Raw genomic sequence first — 18,809 nt, 5'->3', positions numbered from 1 at the left:
GGACATGGCGGACACTGAATGGACATTCATGCACTCACTTTATTGTGCTATACTTTCTTTTGTATATGTGTCTTATTTTCCCAACCATTATATAAAATATTTGAGGACAAAGGAAGAACATTTCACAGTACTTGTCCTACAAAGCAGTAACCTTTATATTGTAGATATTCTGTACATTTGTTTTTATTAAAAAGGTATTACCTAAGATACTAGAGTTCTGTGATAGGATTAAAGCTAAAAGCAGGTTGAGAAAATACCTCTTTTACACAAATGTACTCTTTCCGTCGATGCTGAAATTGCTCCAAAAAGAGAACCAGGAGGGAAGCAGCTTGACTTCTCTGACATATGTAAATGGTAACCAAACAATGTCACAACTCAATTACATTGGAATGTGGGCTCAGCTCTGATTTATCACAGATGTGAAAAGATCCTTGTTCCAACACCTTATCTCTCGCACACACCCCATGAGACTAAGTGCACGGAGAAGTTAGTGTTTAATGTTATTCAGAGAAGGAGGGGGCCCTTCTCTGAATGTCAGGAAGCAGAGCACATGTTTGTGGCTGACCCCTAGCAAAGATGACAGATACTCCGCCTGCCAGTCAGCCCTCGGGTCGCCTCAGTCGCCAAATCTTTCACTTGTCAACCATAATCCATTCTGGATTAAATGAGTTCAGAATTTCATTCAGACAAAATACTGAGCTTCGTCATTATCAACTTCAGGAAGTTTCACACCATTTACCTGGGTCCTGGGAATCATATGTCCAAGATATGTTCTTAATTTTCTCAAATAACCATTGACCTTCCTTGAAACTTTCTCCTTAAAAGCTAAAGAGCTACATTTCAAGAGCATGTGAATCATTAGCATTGTTGGCTCTAATCCAAAGCTTCCAACTAATAAACACTGCATGTGTTAAAATTTTATCTAATGAGTTATGTTGTTCCTATTTCTTTGAATTATTTGACTTCTGAGAAGAGACATAGTGCATGGATTTTCAAACTGCTTTGACCATGACTCTCAGTGAGAAATAAATTTTGTACTGCAGCCTAACACGCACACCCCAAAAGTTCCATGAAAAAAGTTTTCCATATTATATAAAATGTAAACTAGCCCTGGCCAGTTGGCTCAGTAGTAGAGCATTGGTCCGGCATATGGATGTCTCAGGTTCAATTCCTAGTCAGGGCACACAGGAGAAGAGACCATCTGCCCTTTCACCTCTCCCCCTTCCCCTTCTCTTTCTCTCACACACTCTCTGTCTCTCTCTGTCTCTGTCTCTCTGTCTCTCTCTCTCTGTCTCTCTCTCTCTCTCCTTCTCTCTGTCTGTCTTTCCCTCCCATAGCCATGCTCAACTGGTTTGAGTGCATCAGCCCCAGATGCTGAGGATGGCTCCATGAAGCCTCTGCCTCGGGACTAAAGATAGCTCAGTTGCAAGCATGGCCCCAGATGGGCAGAGCATCAGCCTCAGACAGGAGTTGCCAGGTGGATCCCAGTCGGGGCATGTATGGGAGTCTATCTCTCTATCTGCCCTCTTCTCACTTGGAAAAGAATGGGAGGAAATGTATATTGTTCTTTTTTTCTGTTCTTTGCCATTTATTTTTTAATGACAGTCCCTGGTCTCACTGGTTCTCAACCTTAGTTGTCTATTGGAATGACTTGAGAAGTGTTAATAATTTCCAATACCTGGGTTCCACCCCTATAGAGTCTGATTTAATTGGTCTGAGCTTTGGCCCTAGCAGTGGGATTTTAAATGCCCTCACCCAAAGACTTTTGTACGTGTCCCACGTAGGCAACATGTGCAATAAGTTGATTTCCCAGTCCACAACTGGGCCATGACTTGCAGTTTGAAAAACACAGACACTGAGTAACATTAAACACTAACTTCTAAATACAATAGCATTTGCAGGTAGACTTGTTTACTTACTGAACAGTGTGTCGACAGTTCTGTGTTCTGTGACCTGAACACTGAGGATAAAAACATGCAGAAGATACTGTCCCTGCCCTTGAAGAACTGACAGCCTTATTTTCAAAAATGGAACACGAATATAGGCAACACTCAGATCAAGAAACAGCACTGCGGCCCTGGCCGGTTGGCTCAGTGGTAGAGCGTCAGCCTGGCATGCGGGAGTCCTGGGTTCGATTCCCAGCCAGGGCATACAGGAGAAGCGCCCATCTGCTTCTCCACCCCTCCCCCTCTCCTTCCTCTCTGTCTCTCTCTTTCCCTCCTGCAGCCAAGGCTCCATTGGAGCAAAATTGGCCCGGGCGCTGAGGATGGCTCTGTGGCCTCTGCCTCAGGCGCTAGAATGGCTTTGATTGCAGCAGAACGATGCCCCAAGATGAGCAGAGCATTGCCCCCTGGTGGGCGTGCAGGGTGGATCCCGGTCAGGCGCATGCAGTAGTCTGTCTGACTGCCTCCCCGTTTCCAACTTCAGAAAAAAAAAAAAAAACAGCACTGCCAGCACCCAGAAGCCCCTAGCCCCCTCCCCCACCAAGGCTAACCAGTAATGTGACTTCTGACAACATAGATTAGTTTTGCCTGGTTTTATACTTTAAACAAGTGGAATAATACAACCTGTTCTCTTCGATGACTGGCTTCCAATGGTCAACATCCTGTTTGTGCGACTCATCTGTAAGACTTAGAGTAGCTATAGTTCATTCATTCTTGTTGCTTTTATAGTATTCAAAATTCTATAAACACACTTCAGCCAGTTTATTCATTTTACTCTGGATGGGCATTTGAGGGCTTCACATTTTGGGCCTGTGAACATTCTAGTACATATGTCTGGTGAATATATGCGCACATTTTTGTTAAATACATACCTAGAAATGGAACTTCTGGGCTATAGTTTAAGCATATAGACAATATTAGAAGATACAGCCAAATAGTTTTCCAAAGTGGTTGCAGTAATTTACGCTCCTACCAGCAAAGTGCATGAGTTCCGATTGTTCCGCACATTTGTCAATACTGAGTATTGTCAGTCTTACCATTTTAGCCATTCCAGTGTATGTGTTAGAATGCACATTTCTAATAAATTCAGGTAAGAGGGGCAAGTTTTTTCTAAGAGACCTATGTATATAATGGTTTTAAATAGTGCATGGAAATTCTCCCTTGACTTGGGAGTTTATAAATGTTCCAAAACCTTACAAGGGGCTTTGCCCTATCTTAGTCATTGTGTTTCTCTCCCTGTCTCTATCTCCCCTTTTGCCCTTATTCTCAAACTCTCTTTGAATTGGTATCCAGCCTGGATCTAACCTGGAGAGACATGCAACATCTGACTGTGCTCACCTCCAAACGAAACCAGCTTCACGATGAGGTTCATCAGTGGCGGCGGAACGGAGTCGGCCTGGAGTTTAACCACCTCTTTGGCTACGGGGTCCTTGACGCAGGTGCCATGGTGAAAATGGCTAAAGACTGGAAAACCGTGCCAGAGAGATTCCACTGTGTGGGAGGCTCCGTGCAGGACCCTGAGTAAGTGGGGGCAGTGGTTCCTCTGCTGCATGTGGAAATGCCCCAGAGATGGTACCATGGCATTGGTGACAATATTAGATTGCCTCTCTGTGTCAGGGAGATGTGCTACATTTGATTCAGGGACAACCAGCTTCCAGAGAGAGCTATAGCATTGCACAACTCCAGGGTGCCATTTACGTAGAACACAATTGCGTAACTTAGAACCCTGCTTTTAGGTGTGAGCTTGAACTGTTTTTTTTTTTTGTGCCTTATGCCATTTTTTTAATTGCAAAAAACAATCAGTGTAACAAGCTCCCAGATCAGTAAACAGAACACAGCCAATATCCCAGAAATCCCTATATCCCCTTCTGCCATGATCTCCCAAGGGTTACCACTATTCTTCTAACTCCACAGATTATTTCGCTTATTTTTTACTTAATATATATGGAATCATACACTGTGTTCTCCTTCGTTTCTAGATTGTTTTGCTCAGAATCACATTGTGAGATTCAAGCACGTTTAGTGTGAGCCTGTAGTTCATTTATTCTCATTGTTGAAGAGTGCTCTTTTGTATGACTATAACAAAATTAATTTATATGTTCTACTTGTGGGACAATGTAAGAACCTGATTTGATTCTAAGTGAAGTGGATAGACATTTGAAGGGATTTAAGTGAGAAGTTCCCACACAGAAACCACTGAGCTGGTCACATATGCCCACTTCCCTTCCAACTTCCTACCATGGCAACAGGATTAGAAAGTAGTGTCTCTCTTGATTCAATTTCTTTTCTCATTGGTCGATTAGTAAAATAGAAATAATATTTTTTATCATTGTTATTTTTAATTAAGGTATTGTGTACATACAGTGAAATGCACAAAACTTAAATGTATTATTTGAGTTTTGATAAATGTATATATACCTGAGAAACCACCATCTAATCAAGAACTAGAACATTTCATCACCCCAGAAAGATTCCTTTTGCCCCCTTCCAATTAATTCCCACATCCCATAGACAGCCGTTGTTTCCATTCCTGACCCTATAGATTAGCTGAACAGTCCTTGGGCTTTAGCTAACTAAATCATGTGGTATGGACACTTTGGTGTCCACTTTCTTGGACTCATCATACATTTGTGAAATCAATCCAAGTTATTATATGTAGCTCATTCATTCCCATTGCTGCGTCATATTCCATTGTGAGGCCATACCTCTGGGACCTATAGCATTTACCTGGTGGTAGAATTCATCTCTAACTATCCTTCGTCCCAACCTTATTTCTATTGATCGTCTGAGCTTGGCCAAAGCCAGAACCCTCTCACACTACATTTTATCCCCATTCCTTTTTGGTCTTGGAAAAGGACTGCAGTTTCTATAGTCAGTTACCCAGACTTGGGTTTAAATCTTATTTTTTTTTATTTATTTATTTATTTATTTATTTATTTAAATGAGAGGAGGGGCAGCAGTATGCACCCCAACTGGGATCCACCAGGCAAGCCCCATATGGGGCCATTGTTCTGTTGCTCAGCAACTGAGCTATTTTTAGCACCTGAGGTGGAGCCCATGGAGCCATCCTCACCATGGGGCCAACTCACTGAAACCAATCAAACCATGGCTGCAGGAGGGGAAGAGAGAGAGAAAAAGAGAGAGGGAAAGGGAGGGGTAGAAAAGCAGATGATCACTTCTCTTGTGTGCCCTGACCAGGAATTGAACCCAGGACATCCACCACTGAGCCAACTGGCCAGGGCCTCAAATCTTAATTTTACTAAATTGGACAATATTATGACCTCTCCAAACCTCTATTTTAACAATTCTCACCTTTTGTACCCTAGTCCCCTTTGGCCATATGGTAAAGTATTTAGACCCATCTTAGTACACTGTTCTCAAATGCTTTAGATAAAATACATAGGAATTCAAAAGAAGCCACCAGATAGATATATTGAAACCAGTTATAAATTTTTTTTAAAAAATTGTAGTGATAAAATATGTCCTTTATCAACACACCTAATGTCAAGTTGAATAGCCATGATCATTTCAAGCAATGATAATGATGATCAAAATGCTACATTCAAGATGCTGCAAAGACTATAATGGGATATGAAAGTCTCTGGGCTTCTTGTTGACAGACTGAGGAGGTGTTATCACTCTGGCATGTGGCCTGTGTTCATAATCAAAGAAGCCGCTTCCATTATAAGTTAGTGAAAATTAAGATGTAGGAGTTTTTTTCCTATATAAATTGATATACCCCTTGAATTTGGCCATTTGGGGACTCAAAACAAGGTCTTCATCTCTCTCTCTTCACCAGTAAAATAGAGCTAACATCTCTGTCCTCACCAGGCTTCTGGGAGCCATTAGTGAGACAATCAGCACAGAGCTGGCTCATGGGAGCAGGTGCTCAGCAAATGTAACTGTGCCTTGCCCTCTTATTCATGACTTTGGACACTCCTAGTTCACACCTGTAGGAAAAAGAAAGGTAATAATCTCATAGAACTTTGGATGCCTATTTGCCTAATTCTTATATGAATTCAAAATTGTGTAACCTTCTAACTGGCAGCATCCTCCCATGGGTCAACGTCCTTAGTGTTCACGCGCTGAGCCCCTAGAAAGCGGCTCGGAGCGACTGTCACAGGACTCTGTGTCATTTCCCAGGGACTAGTCCATAATCCCAACAGTACTACATAGGAAAGCACTGCTTCAGCCCAAGTCCTATACTAATTTTTAAAAACAGAGCAGCACGAGCCTCACGTGATGTATGTTAAATACTTTAGATTAGAGTCTTGCAGATTTCCTATCAGTTTCCCCAAAGCTGCCATGTACACAGATCATTTGTCCTTGTACCCCTCCACTTGAAGACAGGGTGTCCCCAAAGGGTTGGTTGACTCCATCAAGGTCACAAAGGCTATAAGAATAAGCAAAAGAAGGAACTAACTTTTATGGGCATCTACTAGGTGTCATTCACTTTGCAATCACATAAGTTTCCTAGCCACCCTGTTTTGGATGCTTGCGATTGTGCCTCAGCTCACACAGTCGGGGTGTGAATATTTTGCAGTACTAAGAACAAACTGGTCCCATGTTGTGTCTCAGGGAGACACACCATAATGTACCTGGCCCATTTACATACACTGTTTGTAGTTAACCATCCTAAGCCCAGGAGGTGCGTGCTATCATTATTACTTCTTACTGGTGAGGAAGCTGAGCTGATAAAGCATGAGGGAAGTGTTCCAGGCCATGAGGGGCAGACCAGGACTTGAAACAAAGCCCATCTGAATGCAAACCCAGGCTTTTTCCATTGTAAGACATCGGCCTTAGTGAGCTCTGCTGTGCATTCAGGCCCCTATTAGAGCAGCCTTGCTTGGGCTCAGGAGTGTCATTGCAGATGGGAAGAGGCTCACAAGGTTAAGGGCATGCAGAAGGTCATCAAGCTACTGCGCAGCCAAACTGGGATTTGAACCCAGGCCTTCTGGCTCCAGAACTCCACCCCAAGAGGAGTCTCAGTGGATCTCAGTGATTCTCCACTGGAGGAGGTGAGGCTCAGGGAGAATCAGAAGGACCTGAGGGGATTTTTAATATGCCCCCCCCCAGGAACTCTGATATACCTACTGAGTTGGTGGTCACCCCTCCTCAAACTTCATAACTTGCTGTTCAAGAGACCCTGTCCCTGCCAGGTCTAGGAACAGAGTGACCAAACAGAGACAAGACTGGGAATCACCATTCAAATGGGGAATTGAAGGGTAAATCCTACTCACCATAACTGACTCGCCTAATATAAGTATCAAGTGGGCTTTGACAGCTGTGCTTGCTTGTCAGAGCTCAGAACAGTTTTCTGAGTTATTTAGAAGTACCAGGAGACTGGCTGCAGCAATGGGCATGTTCTATATCTGAGTGTCCAACACAATAACTGTGGCTATGAAGTGCAGGAAATGTAACTAGTGTGATGAGGAACCAAAGTTTCCATTTGATTTAATATTAGTTCATCTAAATTTAAATAGCCACATGTAGCTAGCAGCCACCATCTGGGACAGCTCAGCTCTAAGGCACGTCGGGTAATTACACAGTAATAGAGAGATGCTAGATAGCACAAGAAGAATGGGACGTGTACATTTAATAACATCAGTCTGTGAGGGGGTGTGCAGAAGTCAAGCCTGCAGGGAAGCTGGGCCGTCCATCTCCTACTCCCCCAGGCCCCCTCACTCAGGTCCACGGCTCACTCCCACACCAAGACACCTGTGTGAGGGCAGCCCCGTGAGGGTGCAGGCGCGGTGCAGTCACTTACTAAGAGCTGCTCTCAGACAGTCCCCAAGCTGGCACTTTTTTCCCACCATCGCATGTAATCACGGAAGGTGGGCATCACTAGTCTGTTTGCAGAGGACTGTGGCTCAGCAAGACAAAGTAAATGGCCCGAGTTCACAGAGTGAGCAGCTCCACCGTCTGTCCTGTCTGCAAAGCCCTGGACCTGGAACTTCTTATTGCAAAGAGGGAGAATGCTCCGCCAGCAGCAGGTGGGGGCTGAAACACCCCTGGTGGGTGGGGCCCTGGAGCTGTGTCTACAGTCAGTCGCACAGCGGCTCCATGGACAATGTACAGGAAAGTGGCTTGGCTGCAGTATTTAGGGGAACAGCCAGCTTGGGGTGCACGGGGGCCTCTTAATTGAGATCCATGTCGATATCAGACCTTATCTGCTGAGGCCACACTGGATGTGAAAGGTGGGTCTCTAATGATCTCCAAGCTCTGAGCATTTTGAGCGGGGGCGGGGAGGAGAGATAAATGCAGAGATGAATGACAGTTTATCTCCCAGTCTCTGCATGTGCTTCACATTCTGTTGAAACCCACACAAAGGTGGGATTTGGAGCCAGAGGCAATGCTGGAAATACATTGTCCACATCCATCATTTTGCAGTTCAGGAATCTGAGGCCCAGAGTTGTGAATGTCCCAACAGCTTACAACAAGCTAGGGAGTTTGTCCAGTTTCAGCAGTAGTATTTTTTTTAATTTATTCATTTTAGAGAGGAGAGGGAGAGAGATAGAGAGAGAGAGAGAGAGAGAGGGAGAAAGAGAAGGGGGGAGGAGCTGGAAGCATCAACTCCCATCTGGGCCTTGACCAGGCAAGCCAGGGTTTCAAACCGGCGACCTCAGCATTTCCAGGTCGACACTTTATCCCACTGCTCCACCACAGGTCAGGCCAGCGGTAGTATTTTTAATGAAAGGACATGAGAGAGGATTTCATCCCTGGCTCATCTGGGCCCCCCACAAGGACAGGGACCAGGTCTGTCTGCATTCGTGGTGTATCCTCAGAACCTAGAACAGCACCTTGCCCTTAGTAGACACATGATAAATATTTTTATATGAATGAATAAATGGCTATTCAGCAAACATCACCGGGGTACGAAGAAGATGCCTAGATGAGGACAATAGGAGCAGCGGAGCAGCCAGGGAAATTCGAGGCACGACCCTGTTGGAGGGGCTGTGCGTGCCCTCAGTGCCCTCTGCCATCTAGTCCTGAACTTGCTCGCAGATGAAAGTGAGCTAGCGCTAGAGCAGAGTTCTCTGTAGAGAACTCGGGGGCTGGACAGGGAGATTCAGGCAACAGAGCCTGAGGTGGCCGTGCCTCTGGCAGAGGAGGTCCTTATCACCATGAATTGTGCTCCTGAGGGGCTGGGATATGGGGTCAGCAGCCCAGACAACTGCCACTTTCTGTGACGTGCACAAAGACAGCCTGAGTGGGGCAAAAGCGATGGTCAGGTTTATGGGATTCCTCAGCATCACTCTTCCCAGAGAAACAGTCAATTTGAAAAACATTTTTTTTTTCATTGAATATATTGCAGCAACATTGGTTAGTAAAATTATAGAGGTTTTAGGTGTACGATTCTACAGTGCATCACATGTACATTGTATTGTGCATTTATGACCCCGGGTCAAGACTCCTTCCATCACATTTATTCCCTCTTTACCATCTTCTACCTCCCCCACCCCCTCGCCCTTTGGTCATCTCCATGCTGTTTTCTGTGTCTATGAGGTTATTTTTGGGTTTGGGGTTGTTTTTTGGTTGGTTGTTTTTTTGTTTTTGGTTTTGTTTTGTTTTGTTTTTTGCTTAATCCCTTTACCTTTTTCACTCAGCCTCGAAAAATCCCCTCCCCTCTGACAACTGTCAGTCTGCTCTCTATCTATGGGTCTGTTTCTATTTTGTTTGTTAGTTTATTTTGTTAGAATCCACATATGAGTGACATCATAGAATATTTGTCTTTCTCTGACTGGCTTATTTCACTTAGTATAATGCTCTCCAGGTCCATCCATGCTGTCACAAAGGGTAAGATTTCCTTCTTGACCCTGGCTGGTTGGCTCAGTGGCAAAGCGTCGGTCCAGTGTGTGTATTTCCTGGGTTCGATTCCCGGCCAGGGCACACAGGAGAAGGACCCATCTGCTTCTCCACCCCTCCCCCTCTCCTTCCTCTTTCTCTCTCTCTCTCTCTCTCTCTCTCTCTCTCTCTCTCTCTTTTTCTTCTCCCCTCCTGCAGCCAAGGCTCGATTGGAGCGAGTTGGCCCCTGGCATTGAGGATGGCTCCGTGGCCTCTGCCTCAAGTGCTAAAAAATGGCTCCAGTTTCAATGGAGCAAGGGTCCCAAATGGGCAGAGCATCACCCTCTAATGGACTTGCCTGGTGGATCCTGGTTGAGGCACATATGGGAGTCTGTCTCTGCCTCCCCTCCTCTCACTAAATTAAAAAAAAAAAAAAAAAAAAAAGATGTCCTTTTTTTATGTCCGAGTAGTATTCCACTGTGTAAATGTACTCAGCTTCTTCATCCACCAGGCTGGACATCTTGGGCTGCTTCCAAATCTTGACTGTTGTAAATAATGCTGCCATGAACATAGAGATACACATATTCCTTTGAATTAGTGTTTTGGGTTTCTTTGAATAAATTCCCAGAAGTGAAATCACTAAGTCATAAAGAAGTTCCATTTTTTTATTTTTTTGAGGAAATTCCATACTGCTTTCCACAGCGGCTGCACCAGTCTGCATTACCACCAGCAGTGCAGGAGGGTTCCCTTTTCTCCACATCCTTGCCAACACTTGTTGTTTGTGGCTTTATTGATGGTAGCTATTCTGACAGGTGTGAGGTGATATCTCATTATGGTTTTAATTTGCATTTCTTTGATGATTAATGATGTTGACCATCTTTTTATATGTCTATTGGCCATCTGTTTGTACTCTTTAGAAAAGTGTCTATTCAGGTCCTGTGCCATTTTTTAATTGGACTGAGTGTTGAGTTTCGTAAGTTCTTTATAAATTTTGGATATTAATCCCTTATCAGATGTATCAGTGAATATGTTCTCCCATTCAGTGGGTTGTCTTTTCATTGTGTTGATAGTTTCCTTTGCTGTGCAAAAACTTTTTAGTATGATGTAGTGTCATTTGTGTATCTTTTCTCGTTTCCCTTGCCCTAGTAGATATATCAGGAAAAAATAGTGCTGTGAGAAACGTTCAAGATTTTACTGCCTATGTTTTCTAATAGGATTTTTATGGTTTCAAGTCTAATAGTCTTTAATTTATTTTGAGTTTATTCTTGTGTATGATGTAAGAAGGTGACCTAGTTTCATTTTTGGCACATATCTGCCCAATATTCCCAATACCACTTATTAAATAGACTGTCCTTACACCATTGTATGTTCTTGTTTCCTTTATCAAATATTAATGACCATCTAGGTATGGATGGATTTCTGAACTCTCTATTTTGTTCCATTGATCTATGTGTCTGTTTTCATTACAGTACTATGTTGTTTTGGCCTTGTAGTATAGTTTGATAACAGGTAGCATGATTCCTCCAACTTTATTCTTCTTTCTCAAGATTGATGTGGTTATTTGGGGTCTTTTGTGGCTCCATATAAATTTTTGAAATATTTGTTCTAGTTCTATGACATATGCCATTGATGTCTTAATTTGTTGCAATTAAGTCTTGATTGCTATTGGTTCATTTGTACATAGAGTCAACCCTCAGGTTGGCTGACTGTGAGGGTCTACCCTGAATGCAGACCACTTAAAGTGGCCTGACCTGTGGTGGCGCAGAAGATAAAGCGTCAACCTGGAATGCTGAGGTCGCCAGTTTGAAATCCTGGACTTCCCTGGTCAAGGCACATATGGGAGTTGATACTTCCTATTCCTTCCCCTCTTCTCTCTCTCTCTCTCTCTCTCTCTAAAAATTAATAAATAAATAAATTCTTTTAAAAAAGTGGAATTTGCCTCAGCAGGGTCTGGTGCCTGCCGAGATGTCCCTTTGGATATGCTGTTTTGAAGTCAATTGGATCTTGCTCTAATGTTGTCTGAAGCTCGCCAAATAATATTATTTGTTCTGGGTCCTTTTGGGAGGGACTCTGGTATAGGCCAATATCAGACACTTTCTGTGATTGTCCCTGGGATAAAATGTGATCCGTAGTTTTGGCTGCCTCTGCTGGGTCTAGGTGTGTGCAGAAAGGACCAAGCTGATCACCATGACTGGCTTTTACCAGCAATGGGCTCAGGAGCAGGTCAACAAAAGTCCCAACACATCCTGAGATTTACCTACACCTGTCTCCACATGTTGTCTGCCTGTTAGTCTCAGTCATTCAAATAGCCTCTGGTGGTACTTGAGTTTATGAGGTAGATTCTCAGTGAGTCATCAGGTAGGGGTGAGTGGTGTTCATCGGATTGATACAAGTTCAAACTCGTGCTAGTGCTGGGTTTGAGGCCACTCAGACTCAGCAAAAGTCCCAGAGTATACCAAGTCTAGCTGCCACTGGCTGGGCGCTCACACACCTTTATGGTGGGGCAGGGTCTCAGGGAACTGTCAAGATAAGACCAACAGAGTTTGTCAGGCCCAACAGACCAAGATTTGGCAGCATGAAGGGAGGGTTCCGCACTGCATGCAAGGGGGAAATAGCCCCTGTTCTAGAACCTCTCAACTCAGTCTGTCCCATATTTTGCCAAGAGGACCCCCAGCTCAGCAGGGTGGGGGCTCTGGGAGTTGGGATGATGGAGCTAGTGGGTCTCCCATGAGGTGAGAGGTGCTGCTCAGGCTTTGGGAAAGGTATGGGGTGTGGCCCCCATCTCAGAGCCACACAACTTAGTCTGTCCCAGATTTTACCCAGTCCTTGGCAGAATGAAGCCACCAAAAGTCAAGCAGATGAGACCTCTGGGATCTCCGAGAGTGTGGCTAGTGGATCTCCTGCGAGGAGGAAGTGCCAGTCAGGTTCACAGAAAAGTGATTGGAATGACCTCTACCCTAAAGCCATGCAACTCATTCACTGATACCCCCTGAGTCTGCCCAGACCTCTACATTCCAGTGAAGGCACTTGACTCTTCAGCAGGACATAAGCTCCACAGGGTGGCATTAGAGGGAATCCGAGGGTGAGGCCATTGCTTTTTACCAGGCTGATTCTGCATAGAGGAGTGACCTACCCAAGAAAGATAGTGTCTGCAGTCAGAGGCAAACTAAGGTTGCCTCTGGGCACCAAATTAAGGTTGAGGCCCTGGGCACAGAAGAAAATATTGGGCCCCTTAAAAAAAAGAGACAGGGAAAATGAAAATACATGTTAATCATATTTTTAATAAATTAAAAATATTATGTACTATTAATGTTAAAAATTCAAATTTGAAACCAAACTTGGTGTCATTAAAAAAAAAGTGTAAAGTTGGGGTTTTGCAGGGTCCTTCAGAAATCAGGGCCCTGGGCATACGCCCAGTGCACCTGCGGTTAAATCCGCTCTGTCTGCAGTTTGGGGGAATGACTCAACAAAGGGATCCTAGCAACTGTCCCCTTCAGCTCTCTCCCCAGAGCCACAAAGCCACAAACCCCAGACACTCCTCGAGTGGCTCTAGTCTGGTTCACCCTTCCTCCACTGAAGCCCATGGTGAGTGCTGCAAATAAAATTTTGTGTGTTGGCCCTTAAAGATGTTACCTGTGTCTCCATCCAGCAAACTGCTGTCTCTCCTTAACAGACAAAATGCCTGCTGATTTTCACAGCCAGATGTGCTCTGGGCTGGGGAACCCCGCTGGGGTTGAGACCGTATGCTTTTTAGGGGAAACCCACCATAGCTAAGATATCCATGTGGAATCTCAGCCCCTGCCTGTAAAAGTGGGGCCAGCACTATTCTCATCACTGGCCTTTCTACCAGTGTTGATGTGGCTTCTTCTGTGAATCCTTGATTATATGACTTCTCTTCAGCTAGTCTTCAGTTGGTTATTCAGGATGATTATTCTATAATTTAGTTGTAATTCCAACTTGATCCTGGGAGGGTGTAGTACTCCAGCCCACTGGGAACTACCAGTGTCATGTGGAAAAAACCTATTCAAGATACAAACTGATGTCAAGAGGAAGAGGGGGAGGCCTACCAAGGGAGGCAAAGAAGACCTCCTGAATTTCCTTCTTCCTCAGCTTTTATTGATCAGAAGTAGAACAGAGGTAACAGGATTACAGAAGAGGGAGATCAGATGATAAGGGGAAAGAATAATTAACGGCCGTTTTGGTGACATGGAGAAAGGGCTAATTTGGGTCAGTACATTCTGTTTTCTTTTGCTAATTAACAAGCACAAAGGGAGGGGCAATCTAGAACCTCTAGGCCCATGATGGCAAACCTTTTTATAAAAACCACCCACTTTTGCAGTGCTGGTCAACCTGGTCCCTCCCGCCCACTAGTGGGCATTTCAGCTTTCATGGTGGGCCAATCACGGCGCCGTTTGGTTGCTCCGCTACCACCCACCATGAAAGAGATTTTATCAGGAGAGCTGGTGAATGGTGCTCAACTAAAATAAGAGGGAAAAATACAACTGCCTGTGTGCGTCTGTGCTGGGCCGGCCATGAGCAGTGAGCAGAGCAACAACCAAGGCACTAGCCTTGTATATCCCTATATCTGCCAAGAATCAACCAAGCCTAGCAGAACAGGTGACTTGTCACTCCCATTCCCTGAGGATGATTCTGTAGAGAAGGGGACAGCTGAGAACCAAAAATGGCAGTCAAAGTTCAGAGCAGCTGTGGAGGGAATCTGGCTGAGGCACTGTGTCTAGTAAAACCCCCTTAGCCATGGTGTGCCTGACAGTTGTCTCGGGCTTAGTTCAATCCTTAGTTCTTTCCTTTGATCATAAGAGGTTGCTCAGCCTGGAAGAACTTCTCTCTTGTACAAACTCTATTGCATAGTGGGCTGTGGATATGGGTTCCAGCAAAAGTGGCCTTCCCATCTCTAATTCTTTGCCAATTAAGAACTACTTTCAGGCCCTCGCCAGTTGGCTCAGCTGTAGAGCATCAGCCCAGTGTGTGGAAGTCCCAGCCATGGCACAAAAGGGGAGCACCCATCTGCTTCTCTACCCTTTCCCCTCTACTTTCTCTCTGTCTCTCTCTTCCCCTCCTGCAGCCAAGGCTCCATTGGAGCAAAATTGGCCCAGGCGCTGAGGATGGCTCCGTGACCTCCACCTCAGGCACTAGAATGGCTCTGGTTGCAACAAAGCAACAGCCCAGATGAACAGAACATTGCCCCCTGGTGGGTGTGCCAGGTGGATCCCAGTTGGGTGCATGTGGGAGTCTGTCTCTCTGCCTCCCCACTTCTCACTTTAGAAAAATACCCTCCCAAAAGAACTATTTTCAGTTTTTCCCCAGGGAAGCAATGTCACTTTTCTGCCAGAGTTTTCACAAATCAACTTGCAAAAGAACTGTCACTCTGAACTCCAGTCTACAAGTGCTCTAGATGCAAATGGGGATAAAAATAAAATGTTTAGAATCCAGCTATGTTTTGATTCCTTGTGATAGTAGTGACTATTGCATTTGACAATGACTAGTGAACACCTAGAATGACTAGTGAACACCTAGAATGGCTATTACTCAGGGTAACAGTCTCTATTTGTTAGCTTGTGAATATCCTTCTTGAATTTCTTAAGATGGGCTGGCCATCAAAATAAGTAAGGGCTTCCAACTCAACTCAGGACTCAGAGCCGGGGCCTTTCTTCCTGATGTGGGCTCCACTGTAAACCTCTGCTTCCTCCGACAGTGCTTCTCAGAAAGTTCCGGAGCTCCTGAGACTCCACTCTAGAAGGAAGCCTCCAATCTGGGCCTGCCTGCTTGTCTGTGTAGAAACTCACTCACACTTAGGGTTCTGGACCTTCCAGAAGCCTCCTGCAGGGTGACCAGAAAACCTGCACAACAGGATCCATAGTTTCCCCAGCTGCTTTTCCTAGAGCCTGTGAGCCACAGCAAAGATGGAATAGACTTACAGCAGAAGCCCCAGAGACTTTCTGGGTGGTGGTGCTGTTACCATGTTTAAATTATACAGACGCAAACAATTTAGATCTGTGCTAGCCAATACAGAAGCAACGAGCCACATGCAACTATTAAGTAAAATTAAATAAGTTTAAATTAATGACTAAAATTAAATTAATTAAAATTTCAGTTCCTTACTCACACTGGTCACATTTCAAGTGTTCAATAGCCACATGTGGTCAGTGGCTACTGTATTGAACTGAACAGATGCATCTAGACATTTGTAAATATATGACGCATATGAGGGTGTGTATCTATTTTATCTTCACAGCAGCTCTTCTAGGTAGGGAGTGATATATCCCTATTGTACAGGTAAGGAGCTCAGACAGTTCAGATGTCTTGCCCACAGCTAGAACTTTAGTCCACCCCTCATAGCTTTCTGCCTGCAGGCTGGCCTCCAAATGATCATCAGTCATTTATCAGCTCACCTGCTTTGTGTCTGACACAACAGGTTCTGAGTACACAGTATCTTCTTTGAGAGCTCCAGGTAATGGTTATCCATACTCTGGCCTCCAGCGCTGGCCTCATGCCTGCTCTCCCCCCTGGACTGAATGATTTCCCAGAGCCTGGTGCTTGGGATGCCACCATTATCACTGGATGTCTATGGCCAATGAATGCTTCATGCATTGCTCAGCACTCGCGTCCATGCAGAGCACACACAGCAGCACTCCCGGAAGCTGTTCCAGTATATTTTTTAAGTCTCTCAGGACAGTACTGCTTTGTCGACCAGCTGCAGGGGAAGCTCAGGTCCATGGCCTTGGCTCCCAGAGCAATGCAGAACTGAGACTTGGCGCTGAGCAGGTGTGTGAGCAGCATCTTCTTTATAAGTGTAATCTACAAAATGTGTACTTTAAAAGTATTTGCCATTTTATGCTCCAAAATAAAAACCGTGTCAAGGAAAGATACGAACGAAGAGACAGGGAAGGGGAGCTAGCACCAGGTGCCAAGCCCAGGCTCGGAGTTCCCATGCATGGTCTTATTTAACCTCGCAAAACCCACCCACCCACAGGGACAGTGAGACTTGAAATAGTTGAACAACTTGCTCAAGGTCCCCTGACCAGTACTTGTAGAAGCAGAAGTCTAATCCAAATATTTTTGTTCCCAAAATCTAGAGTTCTTCCATTACGCCATGCAATCCTCCAATGTGGTGTCCTTTATTATGTTTCTGGTGCAAGAGCTTTGAGCATCTTACCTCCAGAGAAGATTGGTTGTATGGGAAGAGAGCTAAAATGCTTAGATTGACCCTTTGTTGGGTTCCAAATCTGTGCTCAAAGATACTCCCAAATTCCCTGATCTTTCAAAGGACTCTCCTTCACTAGAATAATTAACCCAATTTCAGCTTTTTTATGATAACAACGATCACATTAACAATTACTTTTATTTATCAAAATACTTAGCACTTTAACAGAGAGGTATTATGAGCTCACTCTAGATTGTCCCAAAAGTCACTCTAGATTGACCCTGAGATGGGACTTGAGTGCTAACAATTTTGAGAGATGATCCCAGGAAACATGAGTGGGATGTGAAGATGTGAGACAGGGAAGAGGGATTAAAACCAATAAAGAGAACATTGAGGAACAAGCTGCCACTGTAGGCAAGTAGGCTCCGTCCCACTGGGGACACTGAGTTGTCCCACTGAAAAACAGAGAAGCCTGGGGACATTTATCCACCGCCTTCTGTCAATCATTGCTAGAGGATTGTCCCCGGGGCGTTGAATCCCTGACACTTAGGGGCTGCCCTGCACACAAGCTGAGCAAACTCTCAGAACAGGCAACGCTCTGGGAGAGAAGCTGGGAGATGCTGATACCCGAGGTGGGAAGCAGTCAGGGGACACGGGAGCCACAGCTGCAGGGGACTCGGGGGTGACTCAGAAGAAATGGGAGGGGCGGCAGCAGCATCTGCTCCATGCCCTTTCCACACAGAAGTTTCAGAGAGTTAAGTAATTTGTTCAGGCTCGCACAGCTGGGGTAGGAATGAGCTCAGGTCTGTCTGACTAACTAAAGCCCTTGCTCTTCCTGCTCCCTGAAGCTGTCTTCAGTTCCCCTCATGTAACATGCCTACCCCTTACCATCTCTCCTCATCACTTTGCCCTCAGGAAAATACCATCCACTGGCAAGCTGGTGCTGACCCTCACCACCGACGCATGCGAAGGAAAGGAAAACTTCGTCCGCTACCTGGAGCATGTGCAAGCTGTCATCACAGTCAATGCAACCAGGAGAGGGGACCTGAACATCAACATGACTTCTCCTATGGGTACCAAGTCCATTTTGCTGAGCCGGCGTCCGAGGGATGATGACTCTAAGGTGGGCTTTGACAAGTGGCCTTTCATGACCACCCACACGTGGGGGGAAGACGCCAGAGGCACCTGGACCCTGGAGCTGGGGTTTGTCGGGAGCGCACCGCAGAAGGGGGTGTTGAAGGAGTGGACCCTGATGCTGCACGGCACGCAGAGCGCCCCTTACATTGACCAGGTCGTCAGGGATTACCAGTCCAAGCTAGCCATGTCCAAGAAGGAGGAGCTGGAGGAGGAGCTGGACGAAGCTGTGGAGAGAAGCCTCAAAAGCATCCTGCACAAGAACTAGAGCTGCACCCCGCTCTGGCGCCTCCTCCTCCCTGCCTCTGCCCCTTGGTCCTCGCTCCACACTCTTTCAGGCACCTAGCAACTTTCACCCCCCACAATCATTTCCAACTTCTTGATCTGAAGCTTCGCTCACTGTCAATGATTATTTTCATTACAATGGAAGCAATCTTTTTTTATTCTCTGCCTCAAATACAGTGTCCCCATCAACACCAATGTTCTATTTGCGACTCTAGGTTCCTTATTTGTGTTATTCAAATAGGTGATATCCTGCAAACAAAACTCAAACAACTTTCCCTCAACTATTTTCATATCTGAGAAGAGAATGCATTTAAAAAGCTACATACAGTGACTCCAAGAATGCTTATCCATGGTCTCAACTGACTTGATACATAAAAAGAAAATCAAAGATTATGACCAAGGGCGAGCTCTGAATCTCTTAAAGCACAGGAGAAGCTGAAAAGGGTTTGGGGAAAGATATTATGAACTTAGCAAGATTTTTCAGTGACTTAGATAAAGGT

General features: G+C 45.1%; 1 protein-coding gene across 1 annotated transcript in view; it reads left to right on the top strand.

The window, feature by feature from the left end:
• The window catches only part of PCSK2 (proprotein convertase subtilisin/kexin type 2), a 349,800-nt gene extending 331,289 nt beyond the window's left edge, over window positions 1-18,511 (top strand). The window contains exons 11-12 of the mRNA XM_066387098.1: window positions 3,237-3,464; window positions 17,806-18,511. Coding sequence (XP_066243195.1) covers window positions 3,237-3,464; window positions 17,806-18,292 — 715 coding nt within the window. The 3' untranslated portion in view covers window positions 18,293-18,511. The remainder of the gene's footprint in view (window positions 1-3,236; window positions 3,465-17,805) is intronic.
• Window positions 18,512-18,809: the final 298 nt, after the last annotated feature.

The sequence above is a fragment of the Saccopteryx leptura genome, chromosome 5 (assembly GCF_036850995.1).
Source record: "Saccopteryx leptura isolate mSacLep1 chromosome 5, mSacLep1_pri_phased_curated, whole genome shotgun sequence".
NCBI classification, from domain to species: Eukaryota; Metazoa; Chordata; class Mammalia; order Chiroptera; family Emballonuridae; genus Saccopteryx; species Saccopteryx leptura.
Note: the sequence above shows the minus strand (reverse complement) of the source record. Positions and strands in the feature narration are given on the sequence as shown.